Source organism: Carcharhinus amblyrhynchos, chromosome 10, assembly GCF_965287045.1.
Source record: "Carcharhinus amblyrhynchos chromosome 10, sCarAmb.v2.hapA, whole genome shotgun sequence".
NCBI lineage: Eukaryota > Metazoa > Chordata > Chondrichthyes > Carcharhiniformes > Carcharhinidae > Carcharhinus > Carcharhinus amblyrhynchos.
In genome coordinates this window covers 848,977-876,342 of record NC_137333.1, presented here as the reverse complement: position 1 = coordinate 876,342, position 27,366 = coordinate 848,977, and the positions used below count along the sequence as shown (strand labels likewise).

Sequence of the window (27,366 nt, the reverse complement as noted above, 5' to 3'; positions counted from 1 at the left end):
ACCTGTAAATGGGGTGGAGGGCTTGGGGGAAGTCAATACAGTTTCAAAAGCAAGTAACAGGATAGAGAGTAAAGAAATAGATGTGAGGAATTAATTACATGAGCTGCAGGTAAAGTATTAAATTGGAGATTTTGATTTATTAGCCTTAACTGAGAAGGGTTTGGTTTTCTGACCTTGCCGTGCCTGGCACAAATTGCACCAATTCCAGAAAATAGCGTGCAAGCCGAAAGATTTATTTCACATCCAGTGCCAACTGGTTTGCAATCATCCCAAACTGGATTATACCCAGAAAGGATGCGAGTCAAATGAGCATCAGATTAGTTGGATTTCAGTCCCATTAGTGAGTTCGGCCCTTGCCACGTCACCAGCAGGACATCACATCGGCGCAATTAAGCACTGGTCTTCACTACCAGAGACCAGGCACGATGGCCAAGCAGGGAGCTTGGAAGCCATTGAAGCCCCTGGGTGGTCGGGTGCATAGCTGGCCAAAGCCCATTGGGCAGTCCTCACCTGGCAGTGCCCACTGGACACACTGGCAGCGCCCACCTGACACATTGGCAGTGCCAGTTGAACTCTATCTGTGGCTAGAACAGTATTAAAGAACAACAAAGAACAAAGAACAAAACAGCACGGGAAACAGGCCCTTCGGCCCAACGAGCCCGCGCCGCCGTCCCACTGTCTCAGTGACCTATTCATGATTTTAGTCTACGCCTAATGTGCGAGGATCAGGGAGGTCCAATTTAGGGACAATTTAGTACCCAATCAATCAGCCTAAAAGCACATCTTTGGGGATGTGGGAGGAAACCGGAGCACCCGGAGGAAACCCACGCAACCACGGGGAGAACGTGCAAACTCCCACAGACACAGGCCCAAATCCATGTGTCCGCACAGTAACAGAGATAGTCTCTGAGCTGTCATGTTGCCCTTGAGATGGTCCAGTTTAAGCACACTAACGACATGAAGCAATAGGCAACTCCCGAAGCAACGTCCAAGAGCAGCCCACTACAACCTGCCGCATGCATGCCCCTTGCTGGACTTAAATGCCTGTGGAGACAAAAAAATTCATTATTAAACAGGCAAAGACTAACATCCCTGAGGCAAAACGTATTCCCAAGCCTACTAATGGGGTGGGGCCTCAGTGGGGCTGTGCAGGAGGGGACTATGAAAGGGGGCATGTTGGGGTCATGTCAGGATTCATGTTGGGGACTTGTCGGGGGTCATAATGAGGGGCCGGTTGGGGGGCATATCGGAGTCATGCTGGGGAGATTGTCGGGGATCATGCTGAGGGAGCTTTTCAGGTTCATCTTGTGGGGGGCTTGTTGGGGTCATGATGACTGACCTGTCGAGAGAGCCCAAATAATGGTGACCCATCAGGCAACGGATGGGAGAACATGCCACTGATGTGGGTTTGGGGGGTATGTCCCGATGTCTGTGGGGGAGGGAGGGTGTCTTCCAGTATACTTGCAAAACACTTTCTATATTCTCTGCAGCTCACCAGCGTGTTTAGGCCCTGTTCCCCTCAGTACGGGTGTGCAACTCACCACTCTCGAAAAAAGCAACTGAACATAAGATGACTGTGGTCCAAAATGTGCCTGATAGACCGGCGCGGGATGGTCCAGTATTCTCGCTGTTATGTCACTTGTGCCAGAATTATATTGGCATGCCCACTCTGGAATCGGGGCAGACGTGGCTCGCAGAACGACATTCTCTGTTGGTCTCAGGCGGGATCTTACGAGTCTCAGGCGAGCAACGCAGCAAAATTCCAGCATTTGTATATTTGGGAGGAATCTCTGCCCATGGCTGCAGGATGTCTGTACTATACCAATTTACATGACAGATAGGGAAAGTGGCAGAGGGGGTGGAGTAGCCTTACTAATTAGAAACAAAATCACTTCAATGGTGAGGGAGAATATGATGAGGGGAAAGCATCCATGGTGAGCTTAGAGGGGATTTTCACAGTAATTTCATTGCATTGTTAATGTAAGCCTACTTGTGACACTAATAAATAAATAAACAAACACTTTGTTCTAAATTATAGGTGGAACTGAGGAACAGTAAAGGATCTAAAACTCTAATAGTGTTTATAGTCTCCCTGGTAGCAGCTCTGAAATGCTAGATTGTATAAAATGCAGAAATTAGGCAAGTGTGTAGAAAAGGCAGAGTAGTATTAATGGGGGATTTTAACTTTAACGTAGATTGGGAGAGACAGACAAGTAGCTGTTGTAAGAGAATTTGTTCTAATACTTGTAATTGAAATACGTGTGATGGAGCAGGTTCAAAATGGGAGGTGGAGTGAAACCAGTATGACACTCAAAGTATGTTATCCAATGTAATTAGTATAGTAGTCAGACTGATATGACTGAATGAAATGAAACCAATATAATTACCCATGTAACCCAACGAAGTTAGTATAGTAAACACTCATTAAGGAATATAAACAGTAGCCACTTGAGGAACACTGGACATTGTCCAGGTGTCCAGCTTAATGCGTGATTATAGCAAAAAGGAGAGTAAAATAAACACGTTTTCTTCACTAATTGATCTAAGGTAGCTAAACCACGATTATTGTATAAACAAGAATAGTTTGGATAAGGGCAGAGACTGGAACTATCATGGTTTCAAAGGCAAAGAGATGTACCAAGGAGTGGTCAATCTCAAACAGGGTAGATAAAGGGTCGGCCCAGAAATAATGGTGGCTAAACAAGGTTGAAATTCAGGAGTAAGATAAGAGTTCTGAGATATGGAGCTGTAATGTGCATAAAAAGACTGTAAGCAGAATGATTCATTGCATTGATCCGGACATCCCGGCTTTATTGTCTTGTACTGGAAAATAAAGTCTACTGCTTGGAGGATTACGACTCAGACTCTCTGTTTCAAACGGTTAAAATCAGTTGTCGTCCTGGGGAACCACGACACTGTCATAGAGGTAGTGAATTTCTGTGGTGCGTTGGGATCATTTCCTACAGCAATATGTCCTGGATGCAACAAGGAGACAAGCTGTATTGGATTTAGTAATGAGCAATGAGTCAGTTGTAATTGGTAACCTAATTGTGTGTGAAAATGTTTCAAATAGTGATCATAGCATGATCGAGTTCAATGTAGCATTTGAAAGTGAAAAGCACGGATCACCTAACAGAATTTTGGATTTAAGTAAGGCTAACTTTAATGAGTTGAGACAGAGACTGTTCACAGTGAACTGGGAAAATCTGTGAATGGGTAAAACAGCTGAAGAACAGTGGAGAATATTTGAAGAAATATTGAACGCAATGCAGAACTAGTTTATACCCCTGAGAAGGAAAATAATTACAGAAAAAACAGCCCTGGGCAACTGAAGAGATAAGGGACAGCATTAAACTAAAAAAAAGGGCTTACAAAAATGCAAAAAACAAAGCACAGATTCTACCAAATGGGCAAGATACAAAGAAAAGAAAAAGGTCATAAAGAAGCTTATAAGATCTGCTAAAAGAGATTGTGAAAGGAAACTTGCAAAGGACATCAAAATGGATAAGAAGGAATGTTATAAAGGAGAAATAGGTAGTCAAGACCAATGTTTGCCCAAAAAAGACCAAAGGTGGGGATATTGTCTGTGAGTTTGGTGAAATGGCAGACATATTAAATAATTACTTTGCCTCAGTATTTCCATGAGAAAAAGAGAATAGCTTGCCAAAAGAAAACAGTGGATTGGAGACAGGGATTAAATACAGTTCACATAAGTATTGATAATGAGGACATCAATGGAACTAAAGAGTGACAAATCCCCAGCATCTGACAGTTTCCAACCAAGGGTGTTAAAAGAAGTAGGGAAGCATATTGTTCATGCCCTAAATGTAATCTTTCAGAGTTTCATAGATTCAGGAATCACCCCTTTGGATTGGGAAATTGCACGTCACTCTGCTTTTTAAGAAGGGTAAAAGAGAAAAACCAGGGAATTACAGACTATTCAGCCTATCATCTGGTTAGGAAATTGTTGGAGTCTATAATCAAGGATAGGGTAATGAACACTTCAAAAAAAAATTCAGTTAAGCAGAGAGAGACAATATGGCTCCATGACAGGTCATGCCTGACGAACCTCATTGAACTTTTTGAAGAGGTAACTAAGATAGTCAACAAATGAATGTCTATGGATGTTATATGGACTTTCAGAAGGCATTTGATAAAGTCCCACATACACACTGTTAACTAAAGTGGAAATCCACAGAATTGAGGGCAAATTAGTGACATGGCTAGAAAATTGGTTGAGTGGCAGGTGACAGAAAGTAGGGATAATGGGTCAGTGCTCAAATTAGCAGTATGTGACTACTGGTGTCCCACTTCTACTCCTGTTCCTTTGCTCCTATTGCCCCCTTGCCTAGATGCTGTCTATTGTGTTTGCAATTGTGCCTTGTACCCTAATGTGCGGAAGTGTGCCAGCTCCCTCTGATGCACATTTCAATGAAAATTTCCACTGAAGCTGGTGTAAACTTGTTCAGCTCCTTTGGAAGCTGACATTTGTTTAACAGATTCCACATGAATTGTTAGGGTGTTGGCCCTTTGCTGTAAGTTTCTAAGTGATGTAATGCCACCTTAATCAAGAGCAGCACCATGGTGGCACGATGGCTAGCATTGCTGCCTCACTGCACCAGGGACCCAGGTTCAATTTCCAGCTTAGGAAGGTGTGGAGTCTGCACATTCTCCCTGTGTCTGTGTGGGTTTCCTGTGGGTGCTCTGGTTTCCTCCACAGTCGCAAAGACGTGCTGGTTAGGTGCATTGGCTAAATTCTCCCTCAGTGTACCCGAACAGGCACCGGACTGTGGCGACTTGGGAATTTTCACAGTAACTTCATTGCAGTGTTAATGTAAACCTACTTGTGACACTAAGAAATAAACTTTAAACTTAAAAAACCTTATCTCTTGCTCCACAACCCTTAACAATCCCACCTCCACACCTGCAGTCTGCCCACAATATCAAGCTGCCAAACAGAGATCTTACTCATGCCTGGAGCTCAAAGTTACTATGACGGCTTAAGACAGTGACAGCACACAACCATTTGAATGAGAACTATTGCCACACACACCTTCTATCAGGTTGTCACACGCAACCAAAATCGGTTCTATTGTTTATATCTTACAGTAACAACAACTTTGAATGCTAGATAAATAAAATATGAATCTGTTACTGGAACAAAGTGTTATTTCTGCACTTGTTGTTGTTACCTTGGGTGTACGTGTTCACCTGATATGTTCAAAGTATCTCTACAGCTAATACACTTATGAATACCTTTGCTAAGTCCAATGTCCAGATAAACTGCTGAGAAGTATCAATACAGCTAGAACTTAAAGCTAGCCATGACAGGTTATAAGGGCTGAAGTAATACTCATACTCCAGAGTTAAATCCCAAACTTAGGTTTGTTCTAGAAGGATTACACCAATAATTACTTAGAAAAAATTAGAAGACTTAAAATTCCCCGGGGACTCTCCCTACACCCCCCCCAAAAAAAAACAGTCCCGATGGTTTTTTCCAACCCCCGGCCATGACATTTCCCCCATTTAAACTGGACTCCTCCCTCTTCTGATGACCACCCCTCCCCAACACTGATCCAAAATGACCTTCCCCAATGGTGAGGCCGCAGCTGGAGTACTGTGTGCAGTTTTGGTCGCCGCACTTACGCAAGGATATTTTGGCCTTGGAGGGAGTGCAGAGGAGGTTCACTAGGCTGATACCGGAGTTGAGGGGATTGAGCTATGAGGAGAGGCTGAATAAACTAGGCTTGTACTCGTTAGAGTTTAGAAGGATGAGGGGAGATCTCATTGAGGCATACAAGATGATGAATGGGATGGATAGGATAGAGGTGGAGAGGCTCTTCCCGCTCAGAAAGGACAGTAGGACTAGAGGGCACAGCCTCAAGATAAGGGGGGGGCAGTTTAGAACGGAGTTGAGGAGGAACTTCTTCACTCAAAGGGTGGTGAATCTCTGGAATTCTCTGCCCGTTGAAGTGGTGGAGGCTGCTTCGCTAAATATATTTAAGACGCGGGTAGATAGGTTTTTGATAGGCAAGGGGATTAAGGGTTATGGGGAGAAAGCGGGAAAGTGGAACTGAGCCACTTCTGATCAGCCATGATCTTATTGAATGGCGGGGCAGGCTCGAAGGGCTAGATGGCCTACTCCTGCTCCTATTTCTTATGTTCTTATGTTCCCCAAGCCCAATTTCCCCACTGGCATTTATGCAAATTGTTTGAAAATATTCATAGAACATAGAACATAGAACATTACAGCGCAGAACAGGCCCTTCGGCCCACGATGTTGCGCCGACCAGTTACAAAAACAATGACCCACTAGCCTATACCAATCCCTTTTCGTCCATAAACCTATCCAGAGATCTCTTAAACGCCCCCAAACTAGACGCATTTACAACTGCAGCAGGCAGGGCATTCCAATCCCTCACCACCCGCTGGGTAAAGAACCTACCCCTGACATCCGTCCTGTAGCTACCCCCCCTTAATTTAAAGCCATGCCCCCTCGTGCTAGCTTTCTCCATCCGAGGAAAAAGGCTATCACTATCCACCCTATCTAAACCTCTAATCATCTTATATGTTTCAATAAGATCCCCTCTTAGCCGCCTTCTTTCCAACGAAAACAACCCTAGATCCCTCAGTCTCTCCTCATAGGACCTCCCCACCATACCAGGCAACATCCTAGTAAACCTCCTCTGCACCCTCTCCAACGCCTCCACATCCTTCTTGTAATGCGGGGACCAGAACTGCACACAGTACTCCAAGTGCGGCCGCACTAGAGTAGTGTACAGTTGCAACATTACACTGCGACTCCTAAATTCAATCCCCCTACCAATAAACGCCAAGACACCGTACGCCTTTATTCCTTGGAATAAATGTGACATATTGAGATAGGGCAAAACTTAATTTCAAAAAAGTAGATAATCAAAATCTGTACAAGTCACAGATTGCTCTGGACAAATACAATTGTATAAAACTTAAAGGCTTCCAAGTGATTATATGAATTATCATTTCCAAAACATATGAAATGAATAAATGAACATTTATGACCTATTTATGACTTGTTACATTATTGAATAATTATGTTGTTATTTCTAGGAAGATAATAAATTGTACAGAACGTTTACACAACCTACAGAAGAATTGAATGCCTATGATAACTGTAAGAGTTTTTAAAATACTTAGCTTTCAACAATTGTTTGGTCCAACTTTCTTCACTTAAATCTACTTTTTACTGACATAGATCACATTTGCGCATTGTAGAAAGACATATCACTTCAAGGACAAGTATATCTCACTGAAAATGGTTCTGTTTTCATAGCAATATCTTTGGATGGAAAACATCTGTGAGTTGTTTTGCACAGAGGATCTGCTTGCGAAGTGTCTGATTTTTGGTATATTTAAAATAGATCATATCGCCAAAACAACTTGCAAATCATTTGAATGTATCAGGCAATGCAATCACTAGCAATGCCTGATAATTATTCTTTGCTGAAACAGATTACAGGGTATATTTTGCTCCCAACAGCTGACAACTACCTGTTTTTGGTAACTCAGTGAGTGTGTCCTGACAACTGATGGCATGCATGACAGCAGACCACAGAACTGCAGTGAGGTTATTGAAGTCCTGCATCATAATCCTACTTTGATGCTTTTGTTAGATGCCGGTATTGCTGGCAAGCCCAGCATTTGTTGCCCATCCCTAATTGAGAGCACTTATGCTGAAAGTCTACAGTGACACATAGGCCAGAGAATTTCCGTCCCTAAATGGCATTAGTGAACCAATTGCATTTTTACAACCTCTGTTAGTTTCATAGTCCATAATACTGAGACTCGCTTTCAATTCTAAGTTAATTGCATTCAGATTCCACTTACTACTGTGGTGAGTTTAGAAGCTGTCTTTCTAGAACATTCAGATTGATGTCTGGATTATTAGTCACTGGTATTATCGCAATGTCACATAAATAAACAGAATAGCTGTGTCTCTTTCTGATTTACTGATGCAATTTATGCAAATTAAAAAATAAATCAAATGGATGAATTTCCATTTGATAAGTATAATAATCTGACAGGTGCCTCTCATCCCGACAGCAATGCTGTTTCTTTCCAATAGGAACTTCCCTTTGGGATCTACTATCATGCAGGTCGCAGCTGGCAGAGGAGCTCAATGCTGCTGGGAGTGGGAGGTAACTCTCAGACTTCTGCACAAGTCTATGCTGCTGCACTTCAGCAGGAAAGATTTGCAGTGATATCTGTGATAATTTTATAAACTCCCACAACCACTATCAGCTCAGATGCTTCAGTTAATGATGACCAGTTATTATTGGTAGTGTCGCTTGTGTCTCTGTGATGGCAATTTCACTTCTGAGTCATGAAGGTTGTGGCTTGTAACCACATAATCTAGGCTTGAAACGCTATTCTAGAGCAGTACTGTGTTCATGTTGCACTGTTGGAGCTGCTGCGTTTTGCAATGAGATGTTGAATCAAGACTCCATTTGTCCTCTCAGGTAGAAGTAAAAGATTACTGTGCATTATTTCGAAGAACAGCAGGGGAGTTCTCGACCATGTCCTGGCCAATATTTATCTTTCAACCCAAATCCCTAAAGCACATTATTTCGTCATTATCACACTGTGGGATCAGTGGGATCTTTCTGTGTATAACTTAGCTGCCATGTTTCCTCCACTACAACAGTGACTACACTTCAAAAGTACTTCACTGGTTACCAAGTGCTTTGAGACCTCCAGACATCATGAAAGGTTCTATTTAAATGCAAACATTTCTTTCCATCATTCATCTCACTAATTTATCCCTCTTTGCTGGGATTGAGAGCTGGGAAAGGAACAATCATCAGTGTTTGTCTCCCCTACCTTGGAGCAACTGACTGATGCAAATCACAAAGGCTGAAACTGAGAATGGAAGAGCAGAACCTCATGCTGCTGAGTCGACCAGCATCATTTAGTTTACAGTAATCAACTGTTTAATGAGTATGATTTTTGAGCTAAGTGTGGAAATATGGCAAATATTTTTTATAATATTCCTTTTAAAAAATGGCAGATACTTTGATACACCCTCATGGCAAGAGTTTATTTCTACAGGGATGAGTTGGGATGCAAGTTTGGGACTTTAATCAGGCACAGTTTAAACTCACTGACAGCAGCAGATCATTTAGCTGATTGCTATACTTGACACCTGAAGTATCTCAACTCATGATTTATCATGGCTTAACTTTTCTACTTTTCTCATGAGTTTTGAAACATGCCAATAAGTGGCTGTCATTCTGTATCTGTGTACAACGGCCATTTCATAATCATTACTAAAATACAATAGCTCCATTACTCAATGTATATACTCATTGTTAAATCATTTTGCAGGTGGCAATATTTTTGATGGAGACTACCCCCACGACAGAAGAGAAAATAGCAAGTTTGATACCAAATGTTATGTGGGTCTGTACCACAACTGAAAAGGTAACATTTTATCTGGAATAGTGTTGGTTGTATAATTGTATAATGTCTAATTTACAAGGTATGTCACACCAATCATGCTGTAGAAGCTGTAAGAGGTTTAAGCACACAACTGTTAGGACCTAACAATACTGAGACACTCAGCCTCAAAGTCCAACAATATGGATATTTGTAGAAAAAAAAATGAGGACTATATTTTCCCTCACATTGATAATGGAGTTTCAGAGAGATTCCTAGTTTATATTTACAAGTAAATAGTATTGCATTTCACCATCTTTAATTCAGAAGTTAAAATGATTTGTTGTTCTCTCTCTACCTTTACTTCACATCACTTGCTACAAAAGAGGAAAGTTGTTCAAGTATCATTTAAATGTGATAGAAAACCACTCTTAGACAAGGTATGAAATGGGCAGTGTCAGCCTATTTATATACTGGAATGTAACTAGGAATAAAGGGCTGGAAAAGACTTTTGGACTAGAAACTCCTCCACAGCACAGCACTGCCAGTATGTATGAAGGTCACGACATTGGTAACTTAGTTACATGTAACAAACATGAGGAATATGCAGGATTCCCACTGGTATAGGGAATTATAAACTATACCCATATGGCTCTAGATGTTATTTCACACACTACCACCATCTGCATGAATAAGAAAAAATTCCACTTTCTAAATTTGCAGTTCATTATACAGGCCTACAATCAATTCCTAAGCAGTTCTTACAATGCCTTCATTTTAAGGCCACCCACTGTCTCACTGATATTTGAACCACAAAGAAACAAATTAAAGTTAATTGAACAGTCAAGGCTCATGAAACCTCTGCAATATCCAAATCCAAAAGTGACCATAGGTTTAATGACATTCTTTCATCTCTGAAGAACAGCTCAACCTTAACTATCGACCTGTCTGTTCTCTATATAATCAGGGTAACCTATTTTACATGTTCTATTTTACAACTTCTGAATCAGTATTCAAGCTTTTTGGTGAATATAATCAAATAATCTCAACTTTTAGGCATACACATAAAGAATCTATACTTAGAAGGATGATAGTTGCTATGGAAGACTATCTGCAAGAGAATTGGTTAAAAAAAACCCAAAAGAGACACATGATTGGCTAGTTAATGGATCCAATGAGGTCCCCAAATCATACAGAGGGGAATGTTCCATTCTCGAGTGTGTCAGAACTACCACAAGGACAGAATAAAAAAAAAGAGGAGAATGTTCCAACTTTGACACCCTATCAGTGTTAAACTACCTGATTTCAGTGGGAGGAGTGTTACAATTGGTCTTACCTCAACTAATTGGAAGGGAAGGATAAACTGGTGCCTGCTCCTGTCTCCTGTTTTGATCATTGTGTGTTTGTTCTCAGGTGAAGATAGAATTGGACTTGGCTTTGACAGCCTCCATTGTCAAATTGCTTGTCAACAACTGTAATCAAGGCTGAAACCAGAATTGTGACCACTTTGAACAAGAACTGGCATGTCCATTAAATAGCATTCCAGGGGAAAAAAGTCAACACTCTCAGGACAGGATGGTGGGGGGAAATTAGCACTGAAAGAAGTCTGAATGTCATTTTCATTTTGCACTAAAGATTGCAGTTCAACATTGAGCTATGTTTTTATTACTTGTTTGCATGTTATGGAGTTCAGCTAAGAAAAGCTTCCAGCTTGTACTGATTATCCTTACTGCCAAAATCTTTTTCTCTGTACAAACCAGGACTTAACAGCCGGTCTCTATTCTTTCCTGGGATGTAGGCATTGTTGTCCATCCTGAATTGTCCTTATGTGGCTTGCTCAGCCATTTCAAAGAACAGTTAAGAGTCAACCAGGTTGTTGTGGACCTGGAGATACATGTAGGCCAGACCAGGTAAGGATGGCAAACTTCCTTGTGACAAGGACATGAGTGAGACAGAAGGACTTTTACAATTGATAATAGTTCCATGGTCACCATTACTGAGATTAGCTTCATATTCCAGTTTATTGATTTAAATTGCAATTTCACCACTGTGACTGTGGGATTTGAATCCATGCCCCCAGACTATGAGCCTGGATCATTAGCACAGCAATGTGAGAAACACAGCTCACAGTTAAACAATTTAGTCAAGTCAAGTTCTGAAGGAGCAAGATTTTATTTGACGTTCTTGCAAGACCGGGTGTCTAGCGAAATAGGCACACCTCACATAGATTTACAGCACATTTTATACCTTTTTTACAAGCATTGTAATGGCTTTGCAACGTGATGTTCTCTCCTAATTGGTGGTCCCTGTCCCATCTATGTGTTGACATTCTCCTATTGGCTCGAGGTGCCCTAAGTTCCTATCCCATCTAACAATGTCTCCTGTTATCACAAGAGTGCATTAGCAAACTCATCCATCTTATCCAATACTGTTACATGTCCAGTTCAGATTGGCAGTAATCAATCCTTTGCCAACTTAATCACTGCTGTCCCGACTATCTCAGTGACCCCTTCCCCCTTTTATGCTTAGTTGTATAAACAACACATCTTGCAGACCATTTGCTTTTTATAACGTGGGCCTCTTACATTCCTGCAGGATGTGGTGTATGCTTCACTGCACATCACATCTCTGATGTTATCTCTGCATTACAGGCAGTCCTTTTATTATCCCTAAGTATTGCTGTGTTAGCAGCATCGAACCTTATGTCCTATGTTTGTGACTAAACTCACAGTTGTTTCCATAAAGTGGGTTATCAATATGCCTAACAATATCCAATCTATTTGACTTCAAGCTATTTCTCTATGCTCTACAAATATATGTGTTAACAACATCTTTACCTATTGCTCACAGCAACACTCTGAATAAAGAAAATTAGTGACTAGAAGTAGCAGACACACAACTGAAAATTCCTCTTTTAGAATTTTCTTGTTACTAAATGATATTTTATAAATGTACTAAAATGTCTTTTCTATAAGATGGCAATGTAGCTATCTGCTTGATCCTGAGTCACCTAGCTCATAAATTAGAATCTTGCTGAAGTTTTTTGACACTTAAAATGATTTAGTGTTTAAATACCAGATTGTTAAAATTAATTATTAAAGAAGAGTTCACCATTTAAAATTGAGGATTGAATATTTAAAGTGTAGCTAACAGCAAATAGTTAAATAGAAAGGCATTCTCGAGTTGGCAAAGTCACATTGATTCATTCTACAAAGAATCATGTATGTCACACCCAGTAACAACAATCCACCTGAAATCCCCAGTCTGTACAGGAAGCAGCAACAATAATGTGAACTTTGAACCTTTAAAACCTCCCACTGCAATCTTCAGCATTTGGAATAGCTTCCATGTTAAGCAGGTTCTACACAGTCTACTGTTTGTGTACAAATGTCAGCGTACCCTGCTAGCATGGGTGTGGAACAGTGCAGGTAATGTTTCCAGATTTGACAGGAAGGGTTTTGCAACTTTGAAAAATTAAACTGGCTTCTGCTTTTAAATTTGTCTAAAATCTGTTTTTGTTTTGCCCTGAACAATAACTCCTATTAAGTACTGATTTTTTTTTTCTTTTCTAATGTTGGAGTGTTGAAGTACTTTGTCTTGTACTAGGCTACAGAAACCTCACTTCAAATCCTATTTTTAATTCTTTTGTGGGATGTGACCATCGTTGGTAAGGTCAGTATTTATAACCTGGCCTTAATTACCCTTGAGAAGGTGCACGCACACCTTGAACTGCTGTAGTCTGCATTGTCCTTCAGCTGTAGGGTATTAGAAATCTGGGATTCTGTTCTTGGTGGGTGTGCTCAGCTGTCAGGAGTTAATAGAATTATGTCAGTGATCAAACAGATATCTAGGCAGCTAATGGACCTATGAAGTGTCTGAGTATCCTTTGTCTGAACATTCTTACCTGTGACTGTTTGAAACATTTATGCTGTAACTGGTTCCAACAATTAACAACCCCGTAAGATTTATGGAAGCAGCTGAATGGTGAAGGTGATATTCACATGCTTGACCAAGTCAGTAGAATGATCTACTCTTGTAGTTGTTGTAGCTTGTATTGTGGAAATATTGTTTATTAGCTAGCTGAGGTCTTGTCTTCGTGTTTATAGGTGGCAGTAGGTTCACTAAGGGAGCAGTTGTTGGTTGGTAGATGAAAAGAAATGCTTCCATTTTGTCTAAATGAAAATCAGTCTGAACACTATAGATATCTATTTACATAGATCAAAAGCCATTCTGTTCTGTAATTTTTGAAATATTATGCCACTGTGGTTATTATGTTTGTGTTTTTAGCGTAGTTGTGATTTTTCCCATCTAAGAACTGTACCAATCTGACTCAAACTGGGGTTTTAATCAGTCACTAGTCTGCCCAGCAGTGAGTGTTTGAATACAATTGTTTTCTGAATCTATGTCTCCAAATGTAATGCACACCTAATCTGAAATTTCATGAACAAAATGTTGAATTTGTTGCCTCATTGTGTATAATACAGCCAAAATATTGGCAATCTTTGTGTCATTATTCCCAGGGACATATAGGACCAGTTGCAAGTGATGAAAGTCAGCTGTAACAGACTTGGGAGGCCTGTTCAAGAGTGCCAACATTCTCAGAGCATTCCTGCACTATCTGCTTCTTGCATCACATGTTTTATATAACATATCTGAACTCTGAGTAGCCATCATCCCACAAAAGGTTTAAGATGACATCTGATGCTTTTGATGCCATTTGAATGTTTTGGAGTAAAAGCCTTGAAATCCCCAGATGCATTGCTTCGGAGGAGAACCTTCACTGAGAACTGATCTTGAATAAAATGCGAAAGGATGCACTTTTTAATCCCCTTGCAGGCAGCAATTTTATAGCCTACACGTTTCCTCGTGAAAGTTTCCAACCTTCTGTCCTTGTAGTTTCAGACAGGGAAACCTGCCCCAAATTCCTTCTAGAACCAAATGGAAATGACAAAGATGATCCTTTTGAAGTTGGATGCTGGTGAGGTGAGAAGTAAGACCAAGGAGACCTAATCATGGTTCTGGGAGAGGTGGGATGCAGGGAAGTGCAGGAGATGGATTAGACATGGGTTAGAGGGTCCTGTCCCTCTATAACTTGCTCTTTTTCAAAATTAGCATTACTTGCAAAAAAATGTAGCTTCCAAATCTATGCAGAGAAACTGTGATTGTAACAAAATATTAGTAGTAGTCAGAGGTCTACATTTGTAAAGTGAGAAGGCTAGGTAGGTTGCTCTACTAGTTTAATTGTGTAGATGAAAGGCTACATGTACCATTATGCGTTACATTGCACTCTGGCTAGTACCACTCGCTGCCATCCGTGAGTTTGTAAATGCAGAGAACCAGTACAAAAATGTTGGTTTCCAGTGTCCCTCACTAAATGTTACATACTAAAATGCCTTTGTCTATCGATTCCCTGATCACCAAAAACTCTGCATGCTCAAGGATCACCTAGCACAATCATTGAAAGAAACTGAATCAGCATGCAGTCCTTGTGCAGTGCTGTCAGCAGTTTGTAATCTGAATGAGATCCCCTCTCATTCTTCTAAACTCCCATTGAGTACAGACCCAGAGTCCTTAAACATTTTTCATTCCCTGGATCTTTCTTGTGGGGGAAGGAGTCCAATGTTCGGGAGAAGGCAGGACTGCTGACTTCGATCAGTTTGGTGTGGTGGATAGCAGAATTGCGAGCTCTGATCATTGGGTGTGAGGATCAGTGCTAACTCTGATCGGGGGTGGGGGTGGGGGGTGGGGGGAAGCCCCTGAGACATCCATAGTGGAGTGTGGAGAGAGGATCATTGGTTCTGATCTGGGCATCTTTTAACAAGATCCCAGATCTTGGGTTCATGTCACATTATCTGTAACCCCCACAACTTGCCTGGGCTTGCAAAATCTCACTAAACGTCCTGGCTGGAAACAATAAACACATCTTTAACCTGTGCTTGGCCCTGTCTCCACTCATTGTCTGTACCTTTAAGACTTGATTACCTGTAAAGATTTGCATTCCAACCATTATCTTGTAAATTGAGTTTCTTTATCTGCCCTGTTTTACTCCTCATTCGCCTGAAAAAGCGAGATCCTGAAAGCTTGTGCTACCAAATAAACTTGTTGGACTTTAACCTGGTGTTGCAAGACTTCTTACTGTTCTATAGCCAAGCCAGTTCTAAATCCAACTAGTTAGTCCACCCTTGATCCTGTGTCGTTTAACCTTTTGTATCAACTTACCATGAGAGAACTTGTCAAATGGTTTACTAAGGTCCATGTAGACAACATCCACAGCCCTTCCCTCATACAAAACCATGCTGTTGCTAATAAGAGCATTCAGTTCCAAATGTGTATAGGTCTTATCCCTCAGGATCTTCTCCAACAATTTCACTATCACTGATGATAAGCTTAGTGGCCTATAATTACCCAGGTTATCCTTGCTACCCTTTTTAAATAATGGGACAACATTGACTATTCTCCAATCATCTGGGACCTCACCTGTGGCCAATGAGGAAACAGATTTCTGTTCAAGGCCCAGCAATTTCCTTGCTTGTTTCCTTCAGTAATCTGGATAGATGCCATCTGGCCCTGGGGCTTTTTAATACACCTAACACTTCCTCCCTCGTAATGGTCTTGAGGGTTTACATACTCCTCCGAGACACCATCAATCAATGTTTCCTTTTCCTTTTGTGGATACTCAAAGTACTTTGCAAAGCACTCATTAAGAATCTCACCCACTTCCTTTGGTTCTGTGCATAATTCCCCTCCTTTGTCTTTGAATGGACCAACCCTTTTGTTCCTAACATATATATAAAATGCCTTAGGATTCTCCCTAATTCTGCATGCCAAGGACCTTTTATGATCCCTTTTTGCCCTCCTAACTCCCTATTTGAGCTCTCTTCTACTTTCTCTGTATTCTTCAAGTGCTTCATCTGGGTTTAGATGCCTAGACCTGATGTATGCATCCTTTCTCTCTTTGACTACACTCTCAATTTCTCTGGTCATCCATGGTTCCTGAATCCTGTCCTTTTTCACAGGCACATACTTGTCCTGTACTTTGATCAACTGTATTTTAAAGACTCCCACATGCTGGATGTGGATTTATCCTCAAACAGCCTCTCCCAAACAACAGCCTCCAAACCCTGCCTAATCTGGTTGTAACATCTCCCTAGAAGGCCAAGGTAACATCTAATAGCCAGGCAGCTAACAGCAGAGGTATTTTGTAAAGTCTTGCAGCAAAGTTAATGCAGAAACCTTTATAATGGCTATTTACCTATCTTTACTGAACCATGCAAAGATGCTCCCCAGACTGGATTATCCTCCTGGTATTGTGTGGTAACTATAAGCAGGATTTTACTGAAATTTATGTAAGATGGATGTTTGGGGAACAGGCAAGTCTTACTGAGTTCAGGTATCCAGGATGTAGCTTGGAAAAAAAGGATAATTGTCTGCATGTGAATTACAGGTGCAGGTGTTTTGTCTTGTTTGGGTATTTGTCTTTCCTGTAATTTAGTAAATAGCATTTAGGAATTGGTACACTATGACTGGGCTGCTTATTCTCATGAGTGGTTTCACACCACTTCCAAAAAAGAATGACATATATAAAAAAATACATAATATATACTGTTATTATATAATAGTATATTGTAAATACTGTTGTGTGTGTATATAATATACAACAGCTTCTCATGGTGAGAAGCCCTTGCAGATAACATCAACATGGTTCATAACAATTGGACGACCACACCTTTGTTCAACTGGCAAATCAAGTCTTTTCAGAAATCTAGAACTTCAATTTTTCATGGCAGCCTTCAGTAGTCTTTTAAGGATTGCTTGTTTGGTTGCTAAGTGCCTGAAGAAACTTCCCATTTTTATGGCATATGTGCGGTCAGTCACATTTGAATCTTGTAAAGGCACATTCTGACATGTCCTTTGCATACACAAATGACTGGAATCACAGAATTGTTACAGTGCAGAAGGAGGCCATTTGGCCATTGAGTCTGCACTGGGTCTCTGAAAGAGCATACTATCTCCTCACACTCCCCTGCAACTTTGCACATTGTTTCCTTTCAGGGAGTTTTCCAATTCCCTTTTAAATACTTTGAACCTGTTGGGAAGTTCATTGCAGCCATTCTCTGGGTGAAAAAGAATCTTTTCACGTCGCTTTTACTCAATTTGCCAATTGGGGTGGCATGTTGGCACAGTTGCTGCCTCGGCACCAGGGGCCCAGGTTCGATACCTGGCTTGGTTTACTGTCTGTGTGGAGTTTGTGTTCTCCCTGTGTCTGAATGGGTTTCCTCGAGTGCTCCAGTTTATTCCCACACTCCAAAGATGTGTGGGTTAGGTGACTTGGCCATGCCAAATTCTCCCTCAGTGTACCCACACAGGTGCCAGAGTGTGGCAACTAGAGGAATTTCATAATAACTTAATTGCAGTGTGAATGTAAGCCTACTTGTGACTAATAAATAAACTTTAAACTTTACTTTTTCTTTTGAATCTGTGTCATCTAGTTCTTGAGTGGAATAGTCTCTTGCTATTTGCCCTCTTCATACCCCTCAGTATCTTGAATACCTCTATCAAGTTTCCTCTGTCTTTTCAGTCCCAACCTCTCCAATCTACCCTCAGAGCCACTGTTCTTCTTTATCTCTGAAATAATTCTTGCAAATCTCCTCTGTATTCTGATGCTCTCTTCTGAAGCAACCCATGGTCAAATGCAGCAAGATCTGAATGATATCCAGGCATGGGCTGACAAGTGGTAGGTAACATTCCACTACACAAATGCCAGGTGCTGATCATCATCAATATGAGACACTCAAACCACCACCCATTGGTGTTACAGTCACTGAATCTCCCACTGTCAACATCCTTGGAGTTGCCATTGACCAGAAACTCAACTGGACTCACCACACAAACACAGTGCCTACAAGAGCAGGTCAGAGACTAGAATACTGTGATGAGTAACTCCCATCCTGACTCCCCAAAGCCTATTCACCATCCACAAGGCACAAGTCAGGAGTGTGATGGAATGCTCCCTACTTGCCTGGATGGGTGCAGCTCCAACAACAGTCAAGAAGCTTGACATCATCCAGGACACAGCTACCTGCTTGATTGGCACCACGTCTACAAACATCTACTCCCCACCCACCCACCACCACCACCACCGATGCAGCAGTGTTTACCTTGGGCAGCATCTTTCAAACCCATGACCATTTCCATCTAGAAGGACAAGGGCAGCAGATCAGTGGGCACCCTGCAAGTTCCCCTCCAAGGCACTCGCCATCCTGAAATATATCGAGTTTCCTTCGCAGTCTTAAAATCCTAGAATTCCCTCCCTAATGGCATTGTGAGAGAATCTACACCACACGGACTACAGTGATTCAGGAAGGCAGCTCACCACCACTTTCTCAAGGGCAACAGGGATGGGCAATGAATGCTGGCCAGCCAGCAATATCCATGTCCCACAAATGAATAAAGTAAAAAGTTTTAGGTACCCATCCTGAATGGGTACCTGATGGAGCATAAGTCAGTTAGGCACACATTGCTTATTAAAATGAGCACCTAAGGTCCAATATATGTTTATTGAATGGGCACACTGTGATCCAATTTCTTGGCCACCAAGTATTTTTAAAAATGGGAATACTGAGAATAGACAAAGCCTGAAAGCTTCTTGCTAAAATTGTTTAGTTAACATGCAAAACAGGTCTTCACGTTTTGATCAGGCGTTCAACTCTTGTTTAACTTCCCCTCAATGTTTTCTTTCAATACAAAACATTGGCATAAAGTGCTAAATACAGAGCTAAAGAGAAGGAGAAATGTAATGGATTTTATACATTTAAGAGGAGGTGGAGCATGTGCAGCAAAGTTGAAGGGGTAATGAAGCTAAATTTGGTGCATGAAGCATGCAAGCAGAATTCTCAGCCAGAAGTCTGTTCTTTTGTAGGCACCTGTAATCTCAAACTGGTCAAACTTGCTTTCCTGTGCTTATGTGAAATTTGATGACTGATTAGTGGTCCAGTACAATTCAGCATCAAGACCCGTGTTACAAAATTATTTAAAACAAGATTGCTTCCTGTTTCTGCAAATGACTTGTGACTGGTTGTCTGTAAAAATGAAACCCACTTCGTCTGGTCAGTACTTTTGCAATTTGAAAATGTAAAATGCATAAAGCCAGCGACACTAACAGCAACGGGAGCATTGATCAAAAAAAAACTGCTTTTACCTGGTAACATGAAACTTACTGATTTTTTTTAATATATGTTTCATTCTCACAAACAGTGTGCGTTCTATCAAGCTCCTGATTTGACCCTTGTAGATGATGCAGTGGATTTGAGGGATCAGGATGTGAACCATCTCCAGCAGTGTCCTCTTTCAGCCTCAGAATTACTGAAATCTAAATATTAGCTGTTGCTTCAATCTCACCGAAAGTTAAAACTGGAGCCACACCAATAGTATAATCTTTCACAGCAGGAGCTTTAAGTTTCAGTGGAATAAAAATAAGGCACAGCAACTTTCGCAAAATCAGATTGATGCTCTGAATTGCAATGAATAATATTTCAGGGTTTAGACACAAGTTATTCAAAGTATTGATCACTGAAATAAAAGCAAAGTACTGTGAGTGCTGGGATTTGAAATATGAACAAAGTGCTGGATAATCTCAGCAGATCTGGCAACATCTGTGGAGAGCAATAAGGTTTCGAGTCCATATGAGTCTTCTTCAGAGCTAAAGAGAGGAAAAAATGTGATGGATTTTATACCATTTTAAGAAGGTGGAACAAAACAAGATCAGCAATAGGTAGGAGCAGAGATTGCACTGAGGTGTTTAGGGCACAAGACCAAGGAAATGTTAGTGGCGGCATGAAGGGCTATAGAAGATGCTGATAGCAGCGCTAAGGTAAGACGGCAGAATGTGTTAAAGGTGTGTGCTCAGTGAAAGCAAAAGTGAGTGGGGGGGCTTGTGTTGTGACAGAAAAAGTGGATTAAATAAGGATCAAGATGGAGGAGGATATATAGCAACAGGAGTAGGCCATTCAGCCCCTCAAGCTTATTCCACCATTCAGTGAGATCATGGCTGATCTGTGGCCTAACACCATAGACCTGCCTTTGGTGCATATTCCTTAGATACGTTTTTGTTAAGCAAAAAGTTCTTATCTCAGATTTAAAGAAAGCAACTGATCTGGCATCAACTGCCATTTGCGGAAAAGAGTTCCAAACCTCGAACACTCGAAGTGCTTCCCAATATCTCTCCTCAACAGTCTGGCCCTCATGTTTAGATAATGCCCCCTAGTTCTAGAATCTCCAACCAGTGGAAATAGCTTCTCTTTATGTACCATGTCTTTTCCTGTCAGTATCTTGAACACTTCAAGCAGATCACTCCTTAACCTTCTAAGTTCGAGACAAAACAGGCCTAATTTATTTAATCTCTCTTCATAACTTGACCTGAAATCCAGATATCATTCCTGTAAACCTACGCTGCACACCCTCCAAGGCCAATGTATCCTTCCTAAGGTGTGGTGTCCCGATCTGCTCTCAGTACTCCAAGTGGGATCTAAGCAGGGTTTTGCATAGCTGCAGCATAACTTCACCCTTGTATTCCAGTCCCCACGATATAAAGGCCATCATTCCATTTGCTGCCTTGATTAGTTTCTGTACCTGTACATGGCATTTTAAAGATCTGTGCACCTGAGTCCCCAAGTCTCTGGACAGCCACTCTATTTAACTTCATACCTAGAAAGTACTTTGATCTAATTTTGGGTGCCTGTGCCCTTGCAGATCTGTTCTGGCTGGGGTCTCTTATCCCATCCCTTACAGCATTTCAATATTTTTCTTCTGTCCTCGATGAAAGTACGTTACAGTGCAGCAGATGTGAAAGGTATGTAGGGCCTTCATACTTGGTCCAGGAAGCATCCCCAGATGTTGACCTCCATTCTCACTGACTGCCGAGGATTCACCTTCATTGAGTTTTATCTTTTGGTGTATATAGCCTGTGTGAACTGTGGCATGCTGCAAGAACAGAGCCCAACCAAATGATCAACGTTACCAGTTGCCCACAGATAGCAATATCTAAAAGAATGTCACTGACTACATGATCTCTTCAGAACAGTTGAATGTTCAGCTCCCCAGTTTTCAAGTCTGGAGAATGCTTCCTGATCAAAAAATGTTGAAAACTCAATGCAATTATCATTCCTTTAATTTCATTTCCATTTTCACCTGTTTCCTTCCTCTTGTGTTTCTAGCATTTGAATTAAGCGGAGCTCTTTAGCATGGTCCAGCAGAACTATGGTACGAACCTGGGATTAAGAAGGGATGAAATGGATAATATGCAATTATCTAATGATGATGCCCACTTTGGAGGGTGAGGAAATGTCTGCGTTATAAACCGATTACTGGATTTATAGCTGTCATCAGTTTAATCCAACATTTCACTAACTCCTAATCAGTTTAGTTATATGTGACACTTTTTTTTTTGGTTTTAATTGGTGCATTAGACTTTGGTAGTGAGATGATGGTCAGTAATACTGTTGAAGATAAGAATTTTTGTAATGCTAAAATCCATACTATCATTTTTTAATCAAATGGTGCTTATTTACCGTTCATTTTACTGAGTTGTGGCAGGAACATCGACCGGCTTACTAATTAAGCTTAACCACTCATTACTAGCCGTTTAACTATAATAAACTAAAATATGTTTTACAGTGTGTAACTAAAGGCCTACTAGTCCCATCAAACTACATGGAGATACCTAACGGTTGTTGAAATTTGATTTCTAAGATACTGAATGAAGCACCTCTGTTGAAATTGAATTTTAAAAGGAGAGACTGTTTAAAGTGTCACTGGGTTTTATTTGTTTAAACAAGATTAGAATGTTGAACACAGTATAGTGTACAGTTGCACTGTTATAAATCATTCCATCTTAATGTTGCATATAAAATGAGAGCCTCATGCACCCTTAGAATTGGGATTTCCATTTTTAGCTTAATATCACAGTAGGGCCAATGTGGCATTGTGTGTCCTGAGTGGCATCATTTTGGAGGTGTCCTCCTGTTTGCCACCCCTGCACACCAAGCCTCCCACTTTCCACCTCTCCCTTGCTACCTCTGTCATGCTGGTCATGTCCCTCCTGCTTGCTACCTTTCCTGCCCAGTGGTGCTCCTGCTCATTACCTCTTCCCTTCCCTGATCCTTCCAATCATAGCCCTTCTTGCTCTCTGCTCTTTTCCTTCCTTTCACCATCCTCTCAAGCCCTCACTGTGATGGAAATGGCAAGAGAGAGGAAGGCAGCATACAGGAAAATCGATGAGCAGAAGGTGAGTGGAAAGAATTGGTGTATTTATTTTATATTTCTAAACATATATAACTTAATTCTGTTATGAATATAAAAATTTAGAAATGTACAGCATTTCAACCCGTATGGTATAATGTTTTCATGGCTTCTTTTTTCTGATTATAAAGGTACAACAGAACCTAACTGCAGCTTTTACATTGGTTGTAATGTGAAAATCTGATTCATTTAATGGTGTTTCATTTAAAGAAGCACTCTCAGGAATGGATGTGTAACATTAAGCAAGGATTGCTGTAATTGATTAACCCAATGGATGAGACTAAAAACATCGGAATCATTCAAAATACAGTTAGATACTAAGGTAATAAAGTTAGTGAATTAGAGTAAGCAGACCTCTCATGAATGCTTTTCATCCTCTTGCATCTAGAACTGTGGGGAGAACCACATGCAATGACTACAATGATAAAGGAGAGCAAGCAAATGCATCCAAAATAATTTGCACCGATGCACGTGCTCAAGATTCAAGTACACCACTTCAGTTTGTAGACGCCTCTCTTATAAATCCTTTGGTCGTTACCCAGGATAATGCATCAGCAATGGTAGGATTTTTTTATCTTTCAGTATACTTAGCCTCTAATTTTTTTTATCTTCTGTTTTTTTTTTCTTCTGCCAGTTGTTAACTTGTAAATAACTCACTCCATCACTCAAAATGTTTACATCTTCCTTAAAGTTTTATATAGACCTAAAACTAAGTTAAGTTGTTCTCCATGTATATTAAAATAAACTAAATTAACATAGTGGAATGCAGGGAGAACAGACACCAGAAACTAGCAGGGCCATTGTGTATTTTTACCATATCTTGTCACCAGTTGCTGATCAGCTAACTTTATTTTTAAATTAGCAAGTATAAGTATTTGAATAATTACTAATGCTTCGAAAATTGAACCTCTGTACTGCACTGCCACAGTGTCTTTAGCTCATAGAACATACTGCATACAGTTAATAAACAAACAAAGCAGGAACCTACATTAAGGTTCTCAACAAATTGTACCAGCCAGCTCCAAGTTAGCCCACTTTACAACTTATGCTCCAATCAACTACTGCCCAACCCCAAAGTAAGGTAATACTATCAGCTAAAAGCTAGAGAGCTTGGGAGGTTTAGGTCGCTGACTAATTCAACAGAAAAAACAAAACTAAAGAACCCGTAAAGCCTTTTTGCAGTCTGCCCATGTCTAGATGAGCAGAATTGTAATGATATTCTGCACAATATTGCCATGCACAAGGAATTTTTCAAGATATTCAATAAGGGCATATAGGGATGAGCAACAAATTCTGGCCTTGCCAGCGATGTCCACATCCATTCAATAATTTTTAAGAAGTAGCAAAGTGTGATGTCTTGATTTTTGCATTAGCCTTTCAGCTGACTCTGTTTTCAGGGTGTTCTAGCTACAGATCCAAATAGCTTACTTGAGGCTGGCAAAGTGGCACATTGGTTAGCACTGCTGCCTCATGCACTAGGAATGGGTTTGATTTCTGGCGTGGGTTCTCCCCGTGTCTGCGTGGGTTTCCTCGGGTGCTCCGGTTCCCTCCCACAGTCAGAAAGACATGCTGGTTAGGTGCATTGGCCATGCTAAATTCTCGCTGTCTGTACCCAAACAGGCACCGGAGTGTGATGACTAGGGGATTTTCACAGTATATCTTCATTGTAGTGTTAATGTAAGCCTATTTGTGACACTAATAAATAAACTTTAAAAAGTACTCATCATCTCAACTATGCCTGCCCCCAATAATAAGCCTTGGATATACTATATGCTTTATCAAGTTCTCTTTCAACCTATCTACAGTGAGTTATATGCATATACACAACTTCCTCTATCTCTCCTTCAACCCTACAATCTTCCAAGACATGTGTTTTTTGACTTACGGCTTCTTGAGAATGGCCAATTTTTAATTGCTCCATCATTGGCAGTGTTGCCTTCAAATGCCAAGGCCCAAACCCCTAGAATTCCCTGCCTAAATCTCTCTACTTCACCACTTCTCTCTCCTTTTGACTCACCACCTAAAGGAGCAGCACTCCAAAAGCTCATGATTCCAGATAAACCTATTGGACTTTTAACCTGGTGTTGTGAGACTTCTTACTCTCCTTTTAAGACAGCCTTTAAAACCTACCTCTGACCAAACTTTGCTCATCTGCCAGAATGAATTCTTATGGGCTTGGTGTCAAATTTTGGTTCGTGTAAAGAGTCTTGGGACTTTTTTTTTACATTAGAAGTGCTATAAGTTACTGTTGTCATAATTCCAATGAGGGTATTAGAACCGCTGGAGGAATTTGACTTGCCTTCTGTGCATATTAACAGTGATAGATTTGTGATCAGCTCTTACCGAATGGCCCGCAGATCATTAAAGGGAATGAATGTGGGCCAGCAATATGGTATTTATGGTGAGCCCGATGAAGCATTTCTATTCTCCCTGAATCCACAAGAATGTTTTGTGGTCATTTTTTGACTGGCATCCTTTCAGGACTGATGCTCTGACTGCTCTAGATTTGTTACAAATGGTCAGAGCTTGGGCTGTTTAAGCATCTGTAACTGAATACGGCCATGAGGCAGGGTCTGAGTGACATTGGAGCTGCCCATGTTTCGTTTCTCCACACCATCCCAAATCCCAAGCCAATCATTTTCCAGGCACAAATAGACATCCTTGAATTTAATTTCTCCCCCACTGTTCCTGAAGAAATGATGTTTCCGTATAGATATGAGGGTGCATTATCTATCAGGGTTGATGTCTGGAGATTCTGGGCTCTTTACAATTATCAATTGTTACTTGTGTGTTTCACAGGCTAGAAATGGATAGTTGATGGTTGGTAGTTATACCCATATTCTTTCTCCACTCTGCTATATCTATTGTTCAATAATATTTCATTTTCCACCCTGTTATTGCTTCCTTTCACACAAGAGGAAGTCCATGGATTGCCTTGTCTTGAGACCCCAATTATGTTGTACACTTTTCTCCAGTTTTCAAAATTTTTATTTGCTAAGATTATTTTTGTCATTTTCACCAATGACAACACCAGGCTCTCTGTAGTCTGTCCCGTTCAAGAAAATATTCTGAAAAAAAAATTTGGATGACGAGGTTTGAGTGGATGATTATCAAACTTAATTGTTCACTCAAGGAGATTTCATTAGCAGGCAAGGAGAGCATAGTGGTGCTGAAAGGTATTAAATCTCTGTTCAGTCCCCCAGAGAAGAAGTCAGGGCTGAGAATCTGGAACAAAGTCAGCCCCTTGCTACGTCTGAAAGGAAAGGCAACAGAATTGCTACCAAATCACCACCATCTTGTTTAGACCATAATGACAATGAAGATCTTCCGGCAGAAAGGACAGATGCATCCAGTATTGTAAATGAAGGTATGAAAAATATATTGGGGATTGATTTAAAACAAATGGAAAAAAGACAAATTGGTGATTCTTAAATTTTGTATTGGTTTTCAAATCTGAGGTTCTGCTGTATTTCCTTCATTCACCATCTTGCACAGATGGCTATTAGTTGTGTATGTGAATCTTAACAGTATCAAGGTATTCAACCGTAGGGGAACAGTCACATTTCAGTGTTTTCCAACCATTTGATTTCCATACAGTTATGTTGCCATGAGTTGCTAGATGGTTTGGGTAGGCTAAGAAAAGAATACTCAGGATAGTTAAAAAGATGGAGAGAGAGAATGTTCCTTTCTGTTTAAACCTTTAAAGTACCAGATCCAGTATTCAGCAGGAAAAGTCTGTGTTTTGAACCAGTGCTGTTTGGAATTTGAATAAGACATTTAGCCATAGAACCTGAGTACAGTTAAAATGAGGACACTTCGGCCAGAATCTCACCTCTCCTCAAAATAAAGCAGTGTTTGGCCACAGTATTCTTGTTTGAAAGTGGAGTTGGGAGGTCCAAGTCAACAGCTGAAACAACACTCCCCTCAGAGAAAATATTTGGGTACAATGGGCAACAGTGCCACCAATTGCAGCACGTGGAGGTAAATAAAACTTATGTCACAAGAATTGTGTGATATACTAAAAGTGTGTGCTACATGCAAGACTTGTAGTTAAATTAAAGTATAATACACCATTTATACAGTAGATTTATTCTTAATTTGTCAAATTATTCTTATGTGATTTTAATTTGATTGTTTGCAGCTGAAGAGCAGACATCTTGCAGTGACCTTCAGGGTAAACTCTACATTAACAGAGTATTCAACATGAATGCAGAAAAGATGTTTGAACTTCTATTTACTGACTCTCAGTTCATACAGAAATTTATTAATGCAAGAAAAATTACAGGTAACTAAATATGGTAATGCTCTTCATTAAGCAAGAATCAAAGTACAGTAGTTCTCTTGAGCCTATTCTTCTACACCGTTATAACAGTCTGTGGCTACATGACGTTTATACTGATTTCAACATTTTTTTTAACCAGAGCCTCACAACCATTTGCTTATCCTATATGGGTATCGTTCCTTTCCTCACCATATAGAAGTCATAGAGGTTCACAGCATGGAAACAGCCTTTTGGCCCAAATTGTCCATGCTGCCCCTTTTTTTAAACCCCTAAGCTAATCCCAATTGCCCACTTTTGGCCCATATCCCTCTATACCCATCTTACCCATGTAACTGTCTAAATGCTTCTAAAAAAACAAAATTGTACCCACCTCT

At 40.6% G+C, this 27,366-nt stretch overlaps 1 protein-coding gene across 1 annotated transcript in view; it reads left to right on the top strand.

The window, feature by feature from the left end:
* Positions 1-12,718: 12,718 nt before the first annotated feature.
* gramd1c (GRAM domain containing 1c) overlaps positions 12,719-27,366 on the top strand; it is a 50,252-nt gene continuing 35,604 nt past the window's right edge. The window contains exons 1-5 of the mRNA XM_080198042.1: positions 12,719-12,842; positions 21,627-21,745; positions 23,099-23,270; positions 25,906-26,077; positions 26,852-26,995. Coding sequence (XP_080054168.1) covers positions 21,654-21,745; positions 23,099-23,270; positions 25,906-26,077; positions 26,852-26,995 — 580 coding nt within the window. The 5' untranslated portion in view covers positions 12,719-12,842; positions 21,627-21,653. The remainder of the gene's footprint in view (positions 12,843-21,626; positions 21,746-23,098; positions 23,271-25,905; positions 26,078-26,851; positions 26,996-27,366) is intronic.